At 53.2% G+C, this 15,519-nt stretch overlaps 5 protein-coding genes across 5 annotated transcripts; 2 read left to right on the top strand and 3 right to left on the bottom strand.

Moving 5' to 3' along the window:
* Positions 1–69: 69 nt before the first annotated feature.
* On the top strand, positions 70–1,175 carry J4E83_006266 (uncharacterized protein; the record flags this gene model as incomplete). The annotated part of the gene is made up of 2 exons (XM_049333180.1): positions 70–73; positions 130–1,175. The coding sequence occupies 2 exons, from the start codon at positions 70–72 to the stop codon at positions 1,173–1,175; spliced, it is 1,050 nt and encodes a 349-aa protein (XP_049187870.1).
* A 758-nt stretch (positions 1,176–1,933) lies between these two features.
* J4E83_006265 (uncharacterized protein) lies at positions 1,934–3,899 on the top strand (the record flags this gene model as incomplete). The annotated part of the gene is made up of 2 exons (XM_049333179.1): positions 1,934–1,939; positions 2,406–3,899. 2 exons carry the CDS (start codon positions 1,934–1,936, stop codon positions 3,897–3,899), a joined length of 1,500 nt encoding a protein of 499 aa, XP_049187869.1.
* Positions 3,900–5,090: 1,191 nt separating this feature from the next.
* On the bottom strand, positions 5,091–7,496 carry SSB1 (Heat shock protein ssb1; the record flags this gene model as incomplete). Its single annotated transcript, XM_049333178.1, has 7 exons — positions 5,091–5,519; positions 5,814–6,394; positions 6,574–6,883; positions 6,938–7,103; positions 7,160–7,286; positions 7,344–7,394; positions 7,454–7,496. The coding sequence occupies 7 exons, from the start codon at positions 7,494–7,496 to the stop codon at positions 5,091–5,093; spliced, it is 1,707 nt and encodes a 568-aa protein (XP_049187868.1).
* A 4,114-nt stretch (positions 7,497–11,610) lies between these two features.
* Positions 11,611–13,020, bottom strand: J4E83_006263 (uncharacterized protein; the record flags this gene model as incomplete). Its single annotated transcript, XM_049333177.1, has 3 exons — positions 11,611–12,386; positions 12,434–12,901; positions 12,957–13,020. 3 exons carry the CDS (start codon positions 13,018–13,020, stop codon positions 11,611–11,613), a joined length of 1,308 nt encoding a protein of 435 aa, XP_049187867.1.
* Positions 13,021–13,629: 609 nt separating this feature from the next.
* On the bottom strand, positions 13,630–14,280 carry J4E83_006262 (uncharacterized protein; the record flags this gene model as incomplete). The annotated part of the gene is made up of 2 exons (XM_049333176.1): positions 13,630–14,222; positions 14,274–14,280. 2 exons carry the CDS (start codon positions 14,278–14,280, stop codon positions 13,630–13,632), a joined length of 600 nt encoding a protein of 199 aa, XP_049187866.1.
* Positions 14,281–15,519: the final 1,239 nt, after the last annotated feature.

The raw sequence follows: 15,519 nt of genomic DNA, 5'->3' as shown, positions 1-15,519 counted from the left end.
CATACTGCGAACAGTTCGCGCTACAGACTCTCGCAAAGGCAGAAAGGGAGATGGCTGAGAACAGAGTCAATGGGTTCGTATTATAGTCTTATCGCTGCCGCTTCATCTGACATCCTCCCAGACAAACAGCCGATACCCTCCTCGCCGCCTCCACGTTCCTCGAGATAATGTCGATATGGAAGAACAACGACCCTGAGATCACTTCCAAAACCAAGTTCGCCAAATACCACGCGCTACGCATCGTCAAAGCCATCAAAGCCAACGAAGACCCCAATGCGACGAACCCCGTACAAGAAACACCGCAGCAGCCCATGTCGCCGTCTGCTCTAGATCCAAACGACCCAGAAGTCCAGCGCATAAACCAAGGCGCTCCACCCCCGAACCCATACCAACCATCCGTAGAGACAGCACCGAATACCTCTACCCAACCATCGCCCAACTTCTCCGCACGCCAAGTATCACCACCACCTCCCAACCTCCCTTCTGCACCTACTGGATACACCCAGTCATCGCACAACGATGTATCTCCAATATCACAACCCGCCACCTCGAGGCAGGGCTCTGTCGTTTCGATCGGTGGTGGATACTTTCCGAGGACCGATGCTCCAGATCCTCCTACATTCACGGCAGAGACGACGGCACCAGGTCTACCAACCGCTCCAATGGACATAGACCCCATGACGTCTTCTCTGCCCACGAGCCCTCAGCCACCACAAGCTCCGGAACCATCAGACCCTGCAAGCTTCTATCAAAACCCGGCGTCTCCTGCGCCTGCTCAGGCTCCTCAGCAGCCACCACCACAAAACCCATACCAATCTCCAACGCCCCCGCAAGTTCCGCAAAAGCCTCAGAGATTATCTTCCAGCTTCGGAGCGCCCCCACAACAACATCAGTTTGCCTCGCCTTCGCCACAGCCGCCTCAACAACAGTACCAACAAGGCGGATTCTCTCAGCCTGCTCAGCCGCAGTACCAGTCAACGCCCCACCAGAATCCATACGCTCAACCACAACCTCCTCTCCAGCAAACATCGCAGGGTCCGTTCAGGAATGACGAAGATTCCATCATGGAAGCTACAAAGCACGCCAAATGGGCCATTTCTGCAATGAACTTTGAAGATGCAGATACTGCTGTGAAGGAGCTACGCACAGCGTTACGGGCTCTGGGTGCGTTATAGGAACGTGGTCATTCTTACGTAGCATGAAGATGAGAGGAACATGGATCCATAATCTCGTATCACTTGTTAGTGTGATGTATACCCCTGTGTTATAGATAGATGCACCGCTTTCAAGAGGTGAGCCGAGGTAGCTACAATGATAGACAAGCTTTGATCATACACGATCAGAGTCACGAACGCAAGCGCCAGCTCTGTTATCTGAACATAGTCAATTTTGATATAATCATATCCAAGTGAAGATCATCAAGCGCATCTGTTGGCCGTATATCCACAATTCTGCCAAGACTCTGTCGTGCACGTGCCTTGGGTCCAAAGCTTAAGAGCCGAAAATCCAACCACCTCGTTCTCACCCTCTATCGACCTTCACATCACAAGGGCGACTGCATGTAGTCATGCATCTGAGGCTCATTCGTAATAGCTGTAATTCATGATACAGCGCTGAAGATGGCGCCCATCACACCTCTCAATGCGGCGGATATAACTGAAAAAGCGCGCCGGGAGCTGCTGCTCCTGCTCGAGGGTGTAAGGTAATATCAACGTCGCAGGTCGCTGCACCATCTAACGCGTGCGGACAGATCAGAGGAAAGAAGAACCTCGTGCTAGAGAAAGCTCTCGCAGGCCCGCTGAACTTGCTTGTCAAGTTCTCCACGCTCCAGGAATATGGCGTCGACAAGCCCTTCTTCCTTGAGAACGACAATGTCGACTCTTCTCAGCGCAACATCGTCTTCCTCGTCAGAGGCGAGAAAGCGAAGACTGTGATGGCCGTTGCTGGTAAGTGAAGCTCCCTCGGCTTCCTTTCCTCCATCTGCCTCACGGCATCTGGAGCTTTGGGTCAAAAAGTAGGCTAGACAGACAGTACCCACTCTGCCTAGCCAGTCTTGATCCCTAGATTGAACATAGCACTTTTTTTGGATTGCCCTTCATCTCCATGTAGGAGCAGTCTATTGTACGGTGCTAACATACTAGATAGATCAAATCAAACGTATTCGGCGAGACAGCCAAATTGAACATGAATTCTCCATCTTCTGGGTGCCGCGCCGTACTATGACCTCGGATCAACTGCTTGAAGAGGCGGGTGTCTTGGGTGAAGCGAGCGTGAGCGAATGGCCGCTGTTCTTCGTACCGCTTGCAGATGATGTGCTATCGCTTGAACTTGAAGATGCTGTGTCAGATCTTTATCTCGTATGTGCGTCCTGGATCTGGTGCAGATTTGATACTAACCTTGCGTAGAAGAAAGATCCTACCGCGATCTACTTGTCGGCCAAAGCACTCATGCTTCAGCAACAGAAGTATGGTCTCTTCCCGCGCATCATCGGAAAAGGTGACAATGGTAAGCGGCTCGCCGACCTACTCATCCGCATGCGTACCGAAGTAACGGCCGGTGAGACCTCTACCGGCGGCGGCCCATCATTCCTGGGCTTAGCACCTAGTTCCAACATCGACAGCCTCATCATCGTTGATCGGGAAGTCGACTTTCCCACAGCGCTACTGACTCAGTTGACATATGAGGGACTCATCGACGAAGTCTTCAACATCACCGCCAACCAGACTGAAGTCGACTCTTCCATAGCTGGTGGTGCACAGCCCCAGCAAGGTCAGACGGGATCAGCATCGACGAGCATGAAGCGCAAGATTATGATAGATTCGAAAGACGCTCTGTATGCTGATCTGGGTGATGCGAACTTTGCTATCGTCGGTAACTTGCTCAATCAAGCAGCTCGTCGTCTGCAGAGCAGCACAGGACGCGACCAGCTTGCCACAAAGACGACTACAGAGCTTCGTGACTTTGTCGCCAAGTTGCCCGGTTACCAGGCTGAGCAAGCAAGCTTGAAGCTACATACCAGTCTGGCTGAGGAGATTATCAAATTCACGCGCACCGACATTTTCACGCGGAGTTTGGAAGTGCAGCAGAATATCATGTCTGGCGCCGACCCAACAACACAACACGATCTCATCAACGAGCTCATCAACCGTGATGTACCGCTACCCGCCATCCTTCGCTTGCTCTGCCTAGAGTCCACCACCAACGCCGGCATCCGTCCGAAGGATCTCGAGGCCTTCAAGCGCGCCATCATCCAGGCATATGGCCCGCAACACATCCTGACTCTCGCTTCACTCGAGAAGATGGGCCTACTAGGCCCACGAGGCGGCGTAAGTCTCGGTGGCGTAGGCGCGCCCGCCAAACCCGGCAGCGTAACAAACTACACGCCCCTGCGCAAGAGTCTTAAGCTCTGGGACGACGACGTGAACGAAGCAAGCCCCAACGACATCAGCTACACCTTCTCCGGCTACGCACCCCTCAGTGTCCGCATCATCCAATCCATTATCCAGAAGCACACCCTCGCCAACGCCATCAAACCCCCCTCCGACCCCCGCGCAAGCGCCCAAGCCAACCCCCTTGCCCAAGGCCTCCGCATCTTCGACGACGCAAGTAAATACATCCGCGGCGCGACGTTCGATGAGACGCAGAAGGGTGAGGAGAAGGCTGTTAAAGCGCGGCAGCTGTTGAATGGAAGTGCAGGTGAGAAGAACAAGACTATTGTTGTGTTCTTTCTTGGTGGTGTGACTAGAGCTGAGATTGCGGCGCTGAGGTTTGTGGGTGAGAAGTTGAAGGAGAGTGGTGGGGAGGGGAGGGGTAGCAGGATTGTGGTGTGTGCGACGAATGTGGTTAAGGGGGAGGGTTTGGTGGGGAGTGCGATTGAGAAGAAGAGGTTCAAGGCTTGAGATGGTGATGGTGGTGGTGGTAGCCGTGATAGCGCACATATGTCGAAGTAGACTCTCCTAATGAACACTTTTCTTTGAGAATATTGTCTCCTCCTTTCTATGGCTGGCCGACATCGAAGAAGGGAAGAAGAAGTCATGCTGTGGAGAATGCGCCATCCTCCCGGAAGAAGCCACCATGTATTTAGGTGTGCCATTGTGGATTGCTTGAGCAGAAGCAACGGCACATGCGACATCGCAGACGGAACAGTAGAAGGTCTTCTCCTTAATCGCCTTGACTTGTTTGGCTCGTGTCTGAGGATACTGTTTTGCGTTGCGGGCCTTTTGACTGGCCTTCTACCCTTCTGTAGGGCTCGCTCTCTTCTCTCGACCGTATGAAGATGCGTAAGCCTTGTCCTTCGCCCTTGTCGCAGCCTCAAGCTCCTCAAGCTCTTCCTTAGTAAGGTCGAGGTCACCCTCAACAGGGTCGAGGAGAGGGCTGTGGGAACAGCAGCTTTGTATGGCTGGCCGACATCGAGGAAAGGAAGAAGAAGAAGTCATGCTGTGGAGAATGCGCTTTCCTTCAGAAGCCACCATGTATATGCTTCGATTTACGAACCACAGTCAAGGGCGCTAGCAAAGTTGCCGAATACGTGGGCCCATCATCTTGTCGAGATGCTGATCATGATGTAGCCTGGAGGTAGTCGGTGGGAGCGATAGCCACATAGGAACTAAACATGATAGAGTCTGTTGTGATCCGAGGTGTGTTGGAAGAGTATCACGGTACAGAATCATGATAGAGCCAGGAGGTATTCGCTGCTCATCGCAAAGACCACCGGTGGAAAATACGGCAATGTAGTCGTCACAGCAACATTCATAACGATGGTGTATTCAGTGAAGTCATTTCAATTTCCTTTCCACTCTCTTCATGTAGCTACCTCGTGAGTTACATAAGAGACATTGACCGCTGGCATACTTTTGCAGAACATCCATTACGATCGTTTCGTCAGGCATCGTCGTGAAAGTACAAAGAAGACTTTTCCGCGTTCCTGAATACCGGGAACCCATGAAAGATAAGGAACCAAACACACCAAGTCTATCGTTAAATGCCGCAATAGATGAAACTCCGTTCGCAGCTCGCAGTCTGGGTATCCTGCACGTGCGCCCTTCCTTCCTTCCTGCACGCCCTTGTGGCGCTGCTGTCATGTGATGCGCTTATCGGGTGGAGAAGGCCTTGGTGACAGTGCGCTTGAGCGCAAGCTCCTTCTTCTTCAGGTCATCAGCGGGGGCGTCCTCAACCTCGAGCTGAGCCATGGCGTCAGAGAGAGCAGACTCGATCTTCTCCTTCTGGCCGCGCTTGAGGCGGATGGATGTGGTGGGGTCGGAGATCATCTCCTCAACGCGGGAGATGTAGGACTCAAGCTGTTGCCTTGACTCAAACTTCTTGCTGAAGGCCTCGTCGGAGGACTTGAACTTCTGGGCGTCGTTGATCATGTTCTCGATGTCGGCAGACGAGAGCTTTCCGACAGCGTTGGAGATGGTGATGTTGGCGCTGCGGCCGGAGGTCTTCTCGGTGGCGGTGACCTTCAGGATACCGTTGACGTCGACCTCGAAGACAACCTCAAGGACGGCCTCACCAGCACGCTGGAAGAATGTTAGTTGAAGTGCGTGAGTGTTGGGGACGCGGAGTACTTGCCATGGGCGGAATTGGGGCCAAGGTGAACTCTCCGAGAGAGGTGTTGTCCTCGCAGTTGACACGCTCTCCCTGGAAGACGGGGAACTGTACCGTTTGCTGATTGTATTTGGGCTTGTCAGCATGGTCTTATCAAAAGTGTTTCTTGGGTGAACAAACCTGCAACGGTGGTGAAGGTCCTCTTCTTGATGGTCTAGGTGCAAAAGTTAGCGAATGCAAAGTCATATAGCCATGGCAATACGTACAGGGACGGTCTGACCGCGGGGAACGACGGGGGCGAAGATGTTACCCTCCATGGCTACACCAAGGGAGAGGGGAACGACATCGAGAAGGAGGAGGTCGGCAGTCTCGGCGGAGGTGGCCTTTCCGGAGAGGATACCAGCCTGGACGGCGGCACCGTAGGCAACAGCCTCATCGGGGTTGATGCTCTTCTCGAGCTTCTTTCCGTTGAAGTAGTCGCTGAGGAGCTTCTGGATCTTGGGGATACGGGTGGAACCACCAACAAGGACGATCTCGTCAACCTTGTCCTTGGCGATGGCGGCGTCCTTGAGAACCTGGGCAACGGGGTCCAGAGTGCCAGCGAAGGCCTTCTGGTTCAAGTCCTCGAAACGAGCACGGGTGATGTTGGCGTTGAAGTCCTCACCGTCGAACAGCGAGTCGATCTCAACAGTGGTCTGGGTGGCGTTGGAGAGGGTACGCTTGGCACGCTCGCAAGCAGTCCGGAGACGACGGAGGGCACGGGCGTCACCGCTGATGTCCTTCTTGGTCTTCTTTGTGAACTCCTTCTTGAAGTGGTCAAGGAGGTTGGTGTCGAAGTCCTGTCCACCTGCAACGAAGTCAGTATATGTCTCAAATGCACTTTGTGCAGCCACCTTATACAAGGGAAAAACTGAACAGGTCTGCAGACTACATTGACCCAAAACCTTGCAAAAGAGGTGACCGAAAGTCAACGTAGGCTCCAGGCTGTTCAGTTTCTCCTTAGGTTGGCGTGCAGCCAGAACTTACCCAAATGTGTGTCACCAGCGGTAGCCTTGACGGTGAAGACACCACCCTGGATGTGGAGAAGAGACACATCGAAAGTACCACCACCGAGATCGTAGATGAGGACGTTCCTCTCCTTGTCAGACTTTCCGGAACCGAGACCGTAAGCGATAGCGGCGGCGGTAGGCTCGTTGATGATACGGAGAACGTTGAGGCCAGCAATGGCACCGGCGTCCTTGGTGGCTTGACGCTGGTTGTCGTTGAAGTAGGCGGGAACGGTGATGACGGCCTTCTCAACCTTCTTTCCGAGCTTGGTCTCAGCGACCTCCTTCATCTGTTGATTTTGTTAGCCATTGCCCCGCCATGCTGGTGTGTGCGCAGATCTTACCTTGACGAGAACCATGGCAGAGATCTCCTGGGGAGAGAACTGCTTGGTCTCGCCGAGGTACTCAACCTCGACGAGAGGGCTGCCGCCCTGGTCAACGACCTTGAATGGCCATGACTTGATGTCCTTTGTGACGGTCTCGTCCTCGAATCGGCGACCAATGAGACGCCTGCGAAAGTCAGTCGGCTGATCGCGCGCGTGCGACGATGGAACGGCAGAACTCACTTGACATCGAAGACGGTGTTCTCAGGGTTCATAGCAGCCTGGTTCTTGGCCGCCTCACCGATGAGACGCTCCTCGCTGGTGAAGGACACGAACGAGGGGGTGGTGAAGCTACCCTGCTCGTTGGCGACTGTGGGCAAACATTGTTAGACGATGGTCTCTGAGTGCAGGAGGGGCGGGCGCATACTGATCTCGACATTGGTGCCCTCGTAGTTGGCAACGCAAGAGTAGGTGGTGCCTGCGATATTGTTAGCACACACGCATCCCACTGTGGGGTAATTCGCGAAATTTACGCACCAAGATCGATGCCGATGGCACCCTCGTAGACTTCGTCGCTCATGATTGCGGTATGTGTATAAGGAACAACCTGAAAAATTGAAGAGCAGGAAGGTGTTGGAGAGAAGGTGGAAAAGAGGGTTGGGAATCTTTTTCGCGCTTGCTTAAAGGCGAGCGATCAGAGAAAAATTGGCCTGGCAGGGATCTCTCGTAGTGTCGGCGAATGACGCTAGGCAGACTCGGTTAACCTGGCGCGGCGCTTATCGATACTCAATGAAAACCACCCATCCAACATCGATATATCTTCGAGCCTCGGCCCGCTGAGAAAGAAATGAGTCCGGACCGTGACATCGAGAGGGTGCCCCGCAGCTAAGCTTTCCCATCTTCTAGGAGGGTTCTGAAACAAGACCTGCCTATGTCGTCCTCAGTCTTGCCAATCCACGCCGGTGCACGCCCGGCGCTATCATCTGAAAACACTTTGGAACGTTGAGTGGTACGGTACTTGTCTAGCAGACTGGGCCCAACGAGCCTCTCTTGAAGTTGGACCATCGTGTCGCCTCCTCGGGCCAGATCAATGGCCGCAAGATCCAAGATTCTGGCTATCTTCGTCGTGGCTTACATCCGCCCCAGCCCAGGGAGCTTACCTGGTATACGTCTAGCAATATGATTTCAGAAACTTTTGGAGTGTTGAGTATCACGGTAAGTTTCCAGCGTAGAAGACCAGATGCTTACTTGAGACGTCGTTTTCATGAATGGACCAATTTGTTGCCCTTCGTCTCACGTCCATGGATTCCGGCACAAAGACCACGATGATCTTCGCGATAGATTATTTCCATGACCAGCGTAACGCTTCTACCTATGGATGCGCCTGGAGCCGTCATACTAATGTTTGTAACCCCCGGTTTGATACTTTCCGATCTTTCTTTCAAGGTCTTTCCAACCCCTCTTCTATATCTACTTCCCTAGTCCCAGAGATCCCGTGCAACCATCTCACCAACTACCACAAACCACGATGCCTCGCACCCAACCCTACTACATTGTCAGTATCGAAGGCAAACTCTCCGCGACCTTCATCCCCCGCGTGGTCGGCGTCTTCTCCACTCCTGCCCTAGCCGTCGCCTCTGTCAAAAAGATTACACCACGTTGTGCGCGAGTACCTAATAGCTCTGAGCCCTGTGTTATAAGATGCATTGGCGACGATAGCGACATCAAAATCGAACTCCAGCACAGCGATATAGTTGGCACGTCTACAACCCCTGCTAACACTGTCTTCCTGGCCATCGACGAATGTGGCGACAGTATCGTCGAAACAAAGATATCGGGCACGGCACATGATGCGTGGGCAGCATGCGAAGCTATGAAGCGTAAGTGCGGTAACTACTGGAAGGATGAGATAGAATGGACTGATAACAGGGGATGTAAGCATGGACAGGCGGAGTTCAACATAACGACCTCTAGCATCCCAGCGGAATTTGGAGACAAAGAGTCACAGCAGTTGGCTGGCTTAAGAACAATGGGCATGTTGCAACATCACTGGTATGTCAAGAAGGTCGTGGTTGACACTTAGGAAGAGTAGAAGGCTGCTTCCCTGGAGACGTAGATTCATGATCGAAGAGTTAGTCTGTACAGCGGAATAGAGTTGCTGAGAAGGCTACCTTAGAGGACTATGTGAATAGTGCGCAGTATAGATGGAAATGTCGTTACCGGCCGGCATCGGCAGTGGTGAACTATTCAAAATATCTTCTTAACCTTATACTGGGTACTGCTGGTGCTTCACATCCATGTCTTTGCCATCCCCATCCTCTGATTAATGCGTACAACCACTCTTCATATTTCGCAACCGCGTCCTTATGGCACAGCCTTCCTAGAGATGTCGCAAGGTCAGAAGGGTATCTGAAGTTCTCGCTGCAAGGTGCGTAGTGATTTCGGCCTTGTTCTTCTTCCTCAGTCCACCTTTTGTGCCGTGCAGTATCATCATGAACATCGAACTCGTCCTGATCGCCACAAGAAACACTGCAGATAGTACACTAGAAGATCTCCTCTGTGGTAACCTTTGGTCGGTTGGCGTAGGTCTTGGGACAGTGCTTTGAGTTCCTCGTCTTCTGAGATGCCTCAAACTTCTGGGTAGCGTGTTCACTCTGATGCATTGGGTACTTTGTATTTTTCACGATAAAACCGAGAAGCTGCATTCATAGAAGCTCAGGGCAGAAGATGGCCATACTCCTTCTTACGAACTTCTGACAATGATACACCGTACTGCTTGATAGGAGTAGCATCAAAGGCGACAGTATGTCTCTCAATAGCGAGCGACCTCCACGAATTGGGGGAGAACTCAAGGCTGCACACAGAGTATCGCTTTCCATATTCGGTGATCATGAAATCTGCCGTAACGTCATATCCAATCCCATGCCCTCCGCCCTTCACCATGCCATGAACGCCCAAAACACCAATTCCATGCTTTGCCTTATCTTATGCCCGCCTTCCCAATGTAACCCCAATAATCCATGTCATGTCTTCGCACTCAGACCGTCTCATCATGAAAGACAAAATTAATATCTCTCGGCCGCTGAGTGTTATACCTGACAAAGTTCTCATCTCCCTGCGGCCTCTCCTTCTTCGTGTTGCTCGTCAGCATACTCTGAAGACTGACACACACGCTTTCGACGTTGTGGACGGGGGACCAGCCGGAGCGGTCGAGCAGGTCGAGGCAGATGATACCGTTGGAGTAGATGTGTGGGTGCCAGGGTATGGGGTGGGTTTCGTCGCGGAGGAAGATTACTTCGGGGGCCTGTGGTGGGGGGTATTAGCGAGGTTTGGTTTGGGGGAGGGTGCGGATATTGGATGGGTGCAGGAACGGGAGGATGGGAGGGTAGGGTGCTGGGTAGTAAGCAGTTAGTCTAGAAAGGGAACACGTACCTCAATAGGATACTGCGGTGTAAAACTAAACTTCAACCGATACGTTTCGCCCTGGTACAACGGATTGGAGTCCATAACTTGAATGTCCATGAGCCAGGTTTGGAAGTCGTCAGCCTTAATGAGAGTTATGCCTGGCGGGAGTTTTTCGTGCATCTATACGCCGTTGTATTAGCGACTCTGTTCCTCCGTATGTGAATTTCCATATCCGTTGCCTTCACATCGTGGCCATATTGTGTGTGCAGGCTTCCGCGCGTCGATACGTGGAGTTTATAGGCGTCTGACGGGTGACAATGTGCTTCGACGGGCAACGAACAATGAACGAGAGGATTACGGTACCTTTGCGAGCTCCTATCATACACGTTAGCTTCTAGCTCCTATACACATCGCATTGCAGTCAAGCTCCACTCCAGAGCTCAAGACCATGACAACATACCTTGCCTAACCGTTTCGACGCGAACATCTCGAGATGTGCAGCAGCAGCGCGCCTCTCAACCTGGGGTGTACGCGTAGGTATATGTAGCTAACAATGTATCCTGGGCGGACTCAGAGTGAATGACGTGTATCGTAGCTTTGTTCCGAGGTAGCTGAACAGCTCACAAGCTTATGGACAAGCTGCGACCCTGCAGGTGGAATGGACAACGTGTGGGGGAGGGGCAACCGCGCGCGTATCAGGTAGCAGCCTAGGAGTAAGAAGCGACCGGAAAGTTCGATCGTAGAAATGGAGTGAGCGACAGGGAAGAGGCTGGAAGGTACGAGGTAGAGGTGATAGGACGTGTGAATTGTTTGCGCCGTCGCTGCCTGATGTCTCGGTGCTCGGCTTTGTTGCGAAGGTTGGTTCACGCGGCGCGCCAGGGCGGAACGCGGCTATCCAGGTACATTTTGCTGTGAATCATCTGGGCATTCTCATAGTTCACCAACTATGCTCTTCAATACTAGATGGCACTAGGGATATATGTAGTGTATACCGCATTCCCCAAATTTGTTATTGACGTAGGACTATATATTGCATTGGGGAGTATCTGTATATCAACATTAGACACTGTGCATGTAGCAACACGAATCTGAGCCACCGCTGGCAATGGATATTTTGTTGAATATTCGAAATAGTATTGACCCATGATATCTCTCGCGCCATACGCCCGCCATACCGTAGCTTTTCCTAGCCAAGTTATACACACCTGCAGACGACACTGCAACGATAATCATTACTAAAAACGCGATGTAGAATCAAGAAGAATACGCTCAAGAACGTCACTCAAAGCCTACGAGTAGAAGGCGCCCTTCTGGAAACTCTCAACACCCATATCGCCCGCCTTGCTGTCCACCTTCGGGCCAACCTTCTCTGGTGCCGATCCTGGAGCTCCGGTCATGGTGGCAGTCCTGCTCGCGGCGCTGCTGTTCGTCATTGTCTGTGTTCTGCTACCAGCTGGGCTTCCGCTCTGGCTTCCACTGGTAATCTGTGCGGGTGTCTTGCGTTGAATAGGCTCGAGGTAGATGCCTGGAAGGTAGCCCATGCGTCCGTCTCTTGATCTGCACTTCCACCATTCTGATGCGTTGCCCATGGGATCGCTCTTGCTGAGCACCGCGACCATGTCTCCCTTCTTCACTGACAAGTCCATTGCGTGCATGTTGGCATTGGGTGTGAAGTCATAAAGCGCGCGGCAGAATTCGAGCTTGTTGGGGTCGAGGGGCTGTCCTGCTTGCGGGTTCTCTAGCATCTTCTGTTGCTCTTGGGCTTCTTGTGATCGTGCAAGCGCCTTGATGAGCTTACCCATTAGGTAGGGTAGACCGAAGACTGCGAGCATGAAAACGATGAATGGCTTCTTGGAAGGCTTTGCGGGGGCCGGCGAGCCGTCGGGCATACGTCCGTTGAAGGCTGCGAAACTTGCGGGGGTGAGGGCGGTCGCATCTGCTGGTAGGGGTCGTCCGGTGAGCTTTGCGATTGCCGTCCGTATCCATCGCATTATTGTGTAGATGCCCAATACCGAGCCAAGCGTTTGTCGTAGGTTTCCGAACTGCTCTGCTACAGATACCATGGCTGAGGATGTTAGCATATCGCTGAAAGTTGGAAAGGGGCGGACGTACCGAAGAATGACGAATGTGTCGCCATATATGTGCTCTGAAGCATCTGGGCAAAGCCGCCGAATGCGCCGACAATGTTCTCAATCAACTGAAAAGTCGCTGCTGTGCTCTGGCTGAATGATTGTGTGAGGCTGCTGTTTGGGTCGCCCTGCATGCCTCCCATTCCGCCGTACATTCCGCCCATGCCCATGCCCATACCTCCCATGCCGCCGTACATGCCACCCATACCGCCCATTCCACCGTACATGGAGCCGTAGCCACCCCCCATGCTGGAGTAGGGCGAGCTGTAGCTGCTCATTCCTCCATATCCGCTGCTGTAGGGGGAGCCGTATCGGTTGTTCATGCTCGAGTAGTTGGACGCGTTGCGGTTCGCGACGGTGCTGAGTGAGTCTGGTACGGATGGTAGCGGAGGCGCACTCGAGGATGTGGCTGTTGAGGTGGGTGCTGTGCTGCTATTCGATCCAGTGAGGCCTGTGTTGTTGTTAGTCGCGGCGTCCCTGACGTATCGGATGGCTGGCGGACTCACCAACCGAGGCACTCGTCGCGCCGTTGCTCGTCTCCCAGGGCTTTGGCGGCGATGGCGCAGACATATTTCCGTGTGTGCCTCCTCCGCGCTATTGCGCAGTACAGAAAGTGACTTTGCAGAGACGATGGCGGATGTCGTCAGCAAACGTCGAGAGGCTGGCAATTCGCGGCGATCGGGGCAGCGAGTTTTTGCGGGGAAACTGCGCCGGCCGAGACTGGCAATCGCTCAAGGGGCGGATCCGCGTCGACTGTGGCTGCACGTGAGCAGTAAGTTGGGCGATGTATTAGATGCGAAGACGCGACGTGGTGTGTAGACGGTAATGGAGGCGATGAGTAGATGCGCAGTGTCGTCGGCCGGGATGCGGCTGGTCGTCGTTCACGGACGCTGAGTCGCGAACAGACCTCGGTTTCTCGTGCCCGCTTGGGCAGGCCTATCCGTCAGCTTGCCACCACCCCAATCGCCGGCCCACTCCGCTGCATCGCCCATGTCCGTCTTCAGATGATTATTGCATTGCTTATGAGCCTGCCTCGGTCGCACGTCTCACGCGTCAGAACCTAAGAAATCATTGTCTTGTGTGTTCCAAGACCAATTCGATTGCACTGCTAGGTGTATGGCTACATGTAAGGTGTCTTCACATGAATATCTCAATTCGTCCAGTCAAGAGAAACCTATCTCAGTCCCCAATAGCATACAGAGAATGCACCCAGCTATCCGGATCGTATGCCACCAACTTCTGAATCGCATCATTTGACATGCTCTCTGAAAAGTCAAAGTCGTCGTCCAGCACCAATGCCGTAATGTGCGGATAATGCCAAACAACCGCAAACTTCATCTTCTTCCCTACCGGTCTGCTGAAGTAATTCGAGTCACCACCCTCCAGATTGCCCTGCCGATGTATGGTCGACTTTGCGCGTTCGGCGCCTTTGCTGAGAAGCTCGAATGCGTCGAACTCGCCACAGCCCGTTGACCAGCATGAGCAGGGAACGTTGTTGCGGTCGTTGCCGTACTGGAGGATGCGAGGTATGGCTGCATTAAGGAACCAGTAGGCCGGGGCGTCAGAGAGGAGGCCTTGGTCCGTGCCTATGTTGTCGTGGTGATCCATTTGGAATTCGATGAAGAAGGCTTTTGAGGAGCCTGACCAGCCGTAGTGAGATGTCGCGTCTGGCCTCCAGTACGGGCAATCCGCGTCACACTCTTTATCGGAAAGGATCACAATCTCGTTCTCAGACGTCTTTAGCGTGCCTTCGAACGGCTGACTCTCAGCCGCTACTTTGTCACCCCGTGGAGTGACGTAGCTGAGCGAGTTTCCAAATGCACTGAACATGTCAGCTGCGAAACTTGTGGGATGAGAAAATACTCACTAGTCAAAAGTACCAGACTTCTGAGGATCACCCAGATTAGCCATGAAGCTGAGCCCGGTGGCTTGAGCCGGTGATGTAGACGTGTAGTATGCTATCCGCTTCCAATCTGAAACCTGCCTCTTCGAGACGGGCGATGGCGAGGGCGAAGGCATGTCAAAAGGTTGTCCATCTGGACGCTGTGATACTGGTGATGGGTCTTGTGGAGGTGACGGTGAGGGCGAAGGGATGTCAAAAGGCTGTCCGTCCGGTCGCTGCGATACTGGTAGCGTCTCTTGTGGTGATGATGGTGAAGGCGAGGGCACGATAGGCTGTCCATCTGGGCGCTGAGACACCGTCAATATGCCTTGCATTGATGATGGCGAGGGCGAGGGGAATTGAATAGGTTGTCCGTCTGGCAGCTGCGACACCGGTAATATGTCTTGTGTTGATGACGGTGAGGGCGAAGGGGAATCGAAGAGCTGTCCGTCTGGACGCTGGGACACTGGTAATGTGTCTTGCGGTGGTGATGATGAGGGTGGAGGGACCTCGAAGGGCTGCCCATCTGGATGCTGTGACACTGGTAGCGTGTCCTGAGTCGATGATGTTTCCGGTGCATGTTTTAGTGTCGGCGTCGGACTGACGTAAACCTGCCCATTGGGTCGCTGAAAGATGGGCTCGGGCTTTTCGTTTTCAACGCAAGTACAGTTCGGCTCTGGAGGTGTAGAGCCAGAGATCGATACAGCACCAGACGTTGGTAAGCACGGCAGTGGAGGACCTATGTAGGTTGTGTTTGTTCCAGACTGTGTAATACCAGTCGGGGAACAGGCCGCGTTTATGGTCACCGTCTGTGTCACTGTCGTCGAGACGCACCTGGACGATGTGGTGCATGCATCCCTGTTGAAAAGGCTGGGCCGGCCAGAAGATGTCGACTGTGTCAGCATAGTAGTAGGGTTTGTAGTCACTGGTGTCTCTGGCTGCTCCAACGATCGCCGACGGTTGTAGAAAGGTACTGTAGTTCGCTTCCCCATAGCGCGCGCGTCACCAGGTAGTTGGTATACGGCGAGTTGAGAGACGTTCATCGGCCCGCGAAGGTGCATGGACACCTGATCCTGTCAGCCATGTAACAACTGGAGCCCGAGTCAAACTATACTTGTCCGAACAATGGTGTCAGTGGTCCTGCGCTAGGATAGTCGACACGTTCATGACCACAGATACCAGTCTTT

Source organism: Alternaria metachromatica, assembly GCF_023757995.1.
Source record: "Alternaria metachromatica strain BMP 0045 chromosome Unknown scaffold_13, whole genome shotgun sequence".
NCBI lineage: Eukaryota > Fungi > Ascomycota > Dothideomycetes > Pleosporales > Pleosporaceae > Alternaria > Alternaria metachromatica.
The sequence above is the reverse complement of the archived record's forward strand: the minus strand, read 5'-3'. Positions and strand labels throughout refer to the sequence as shown.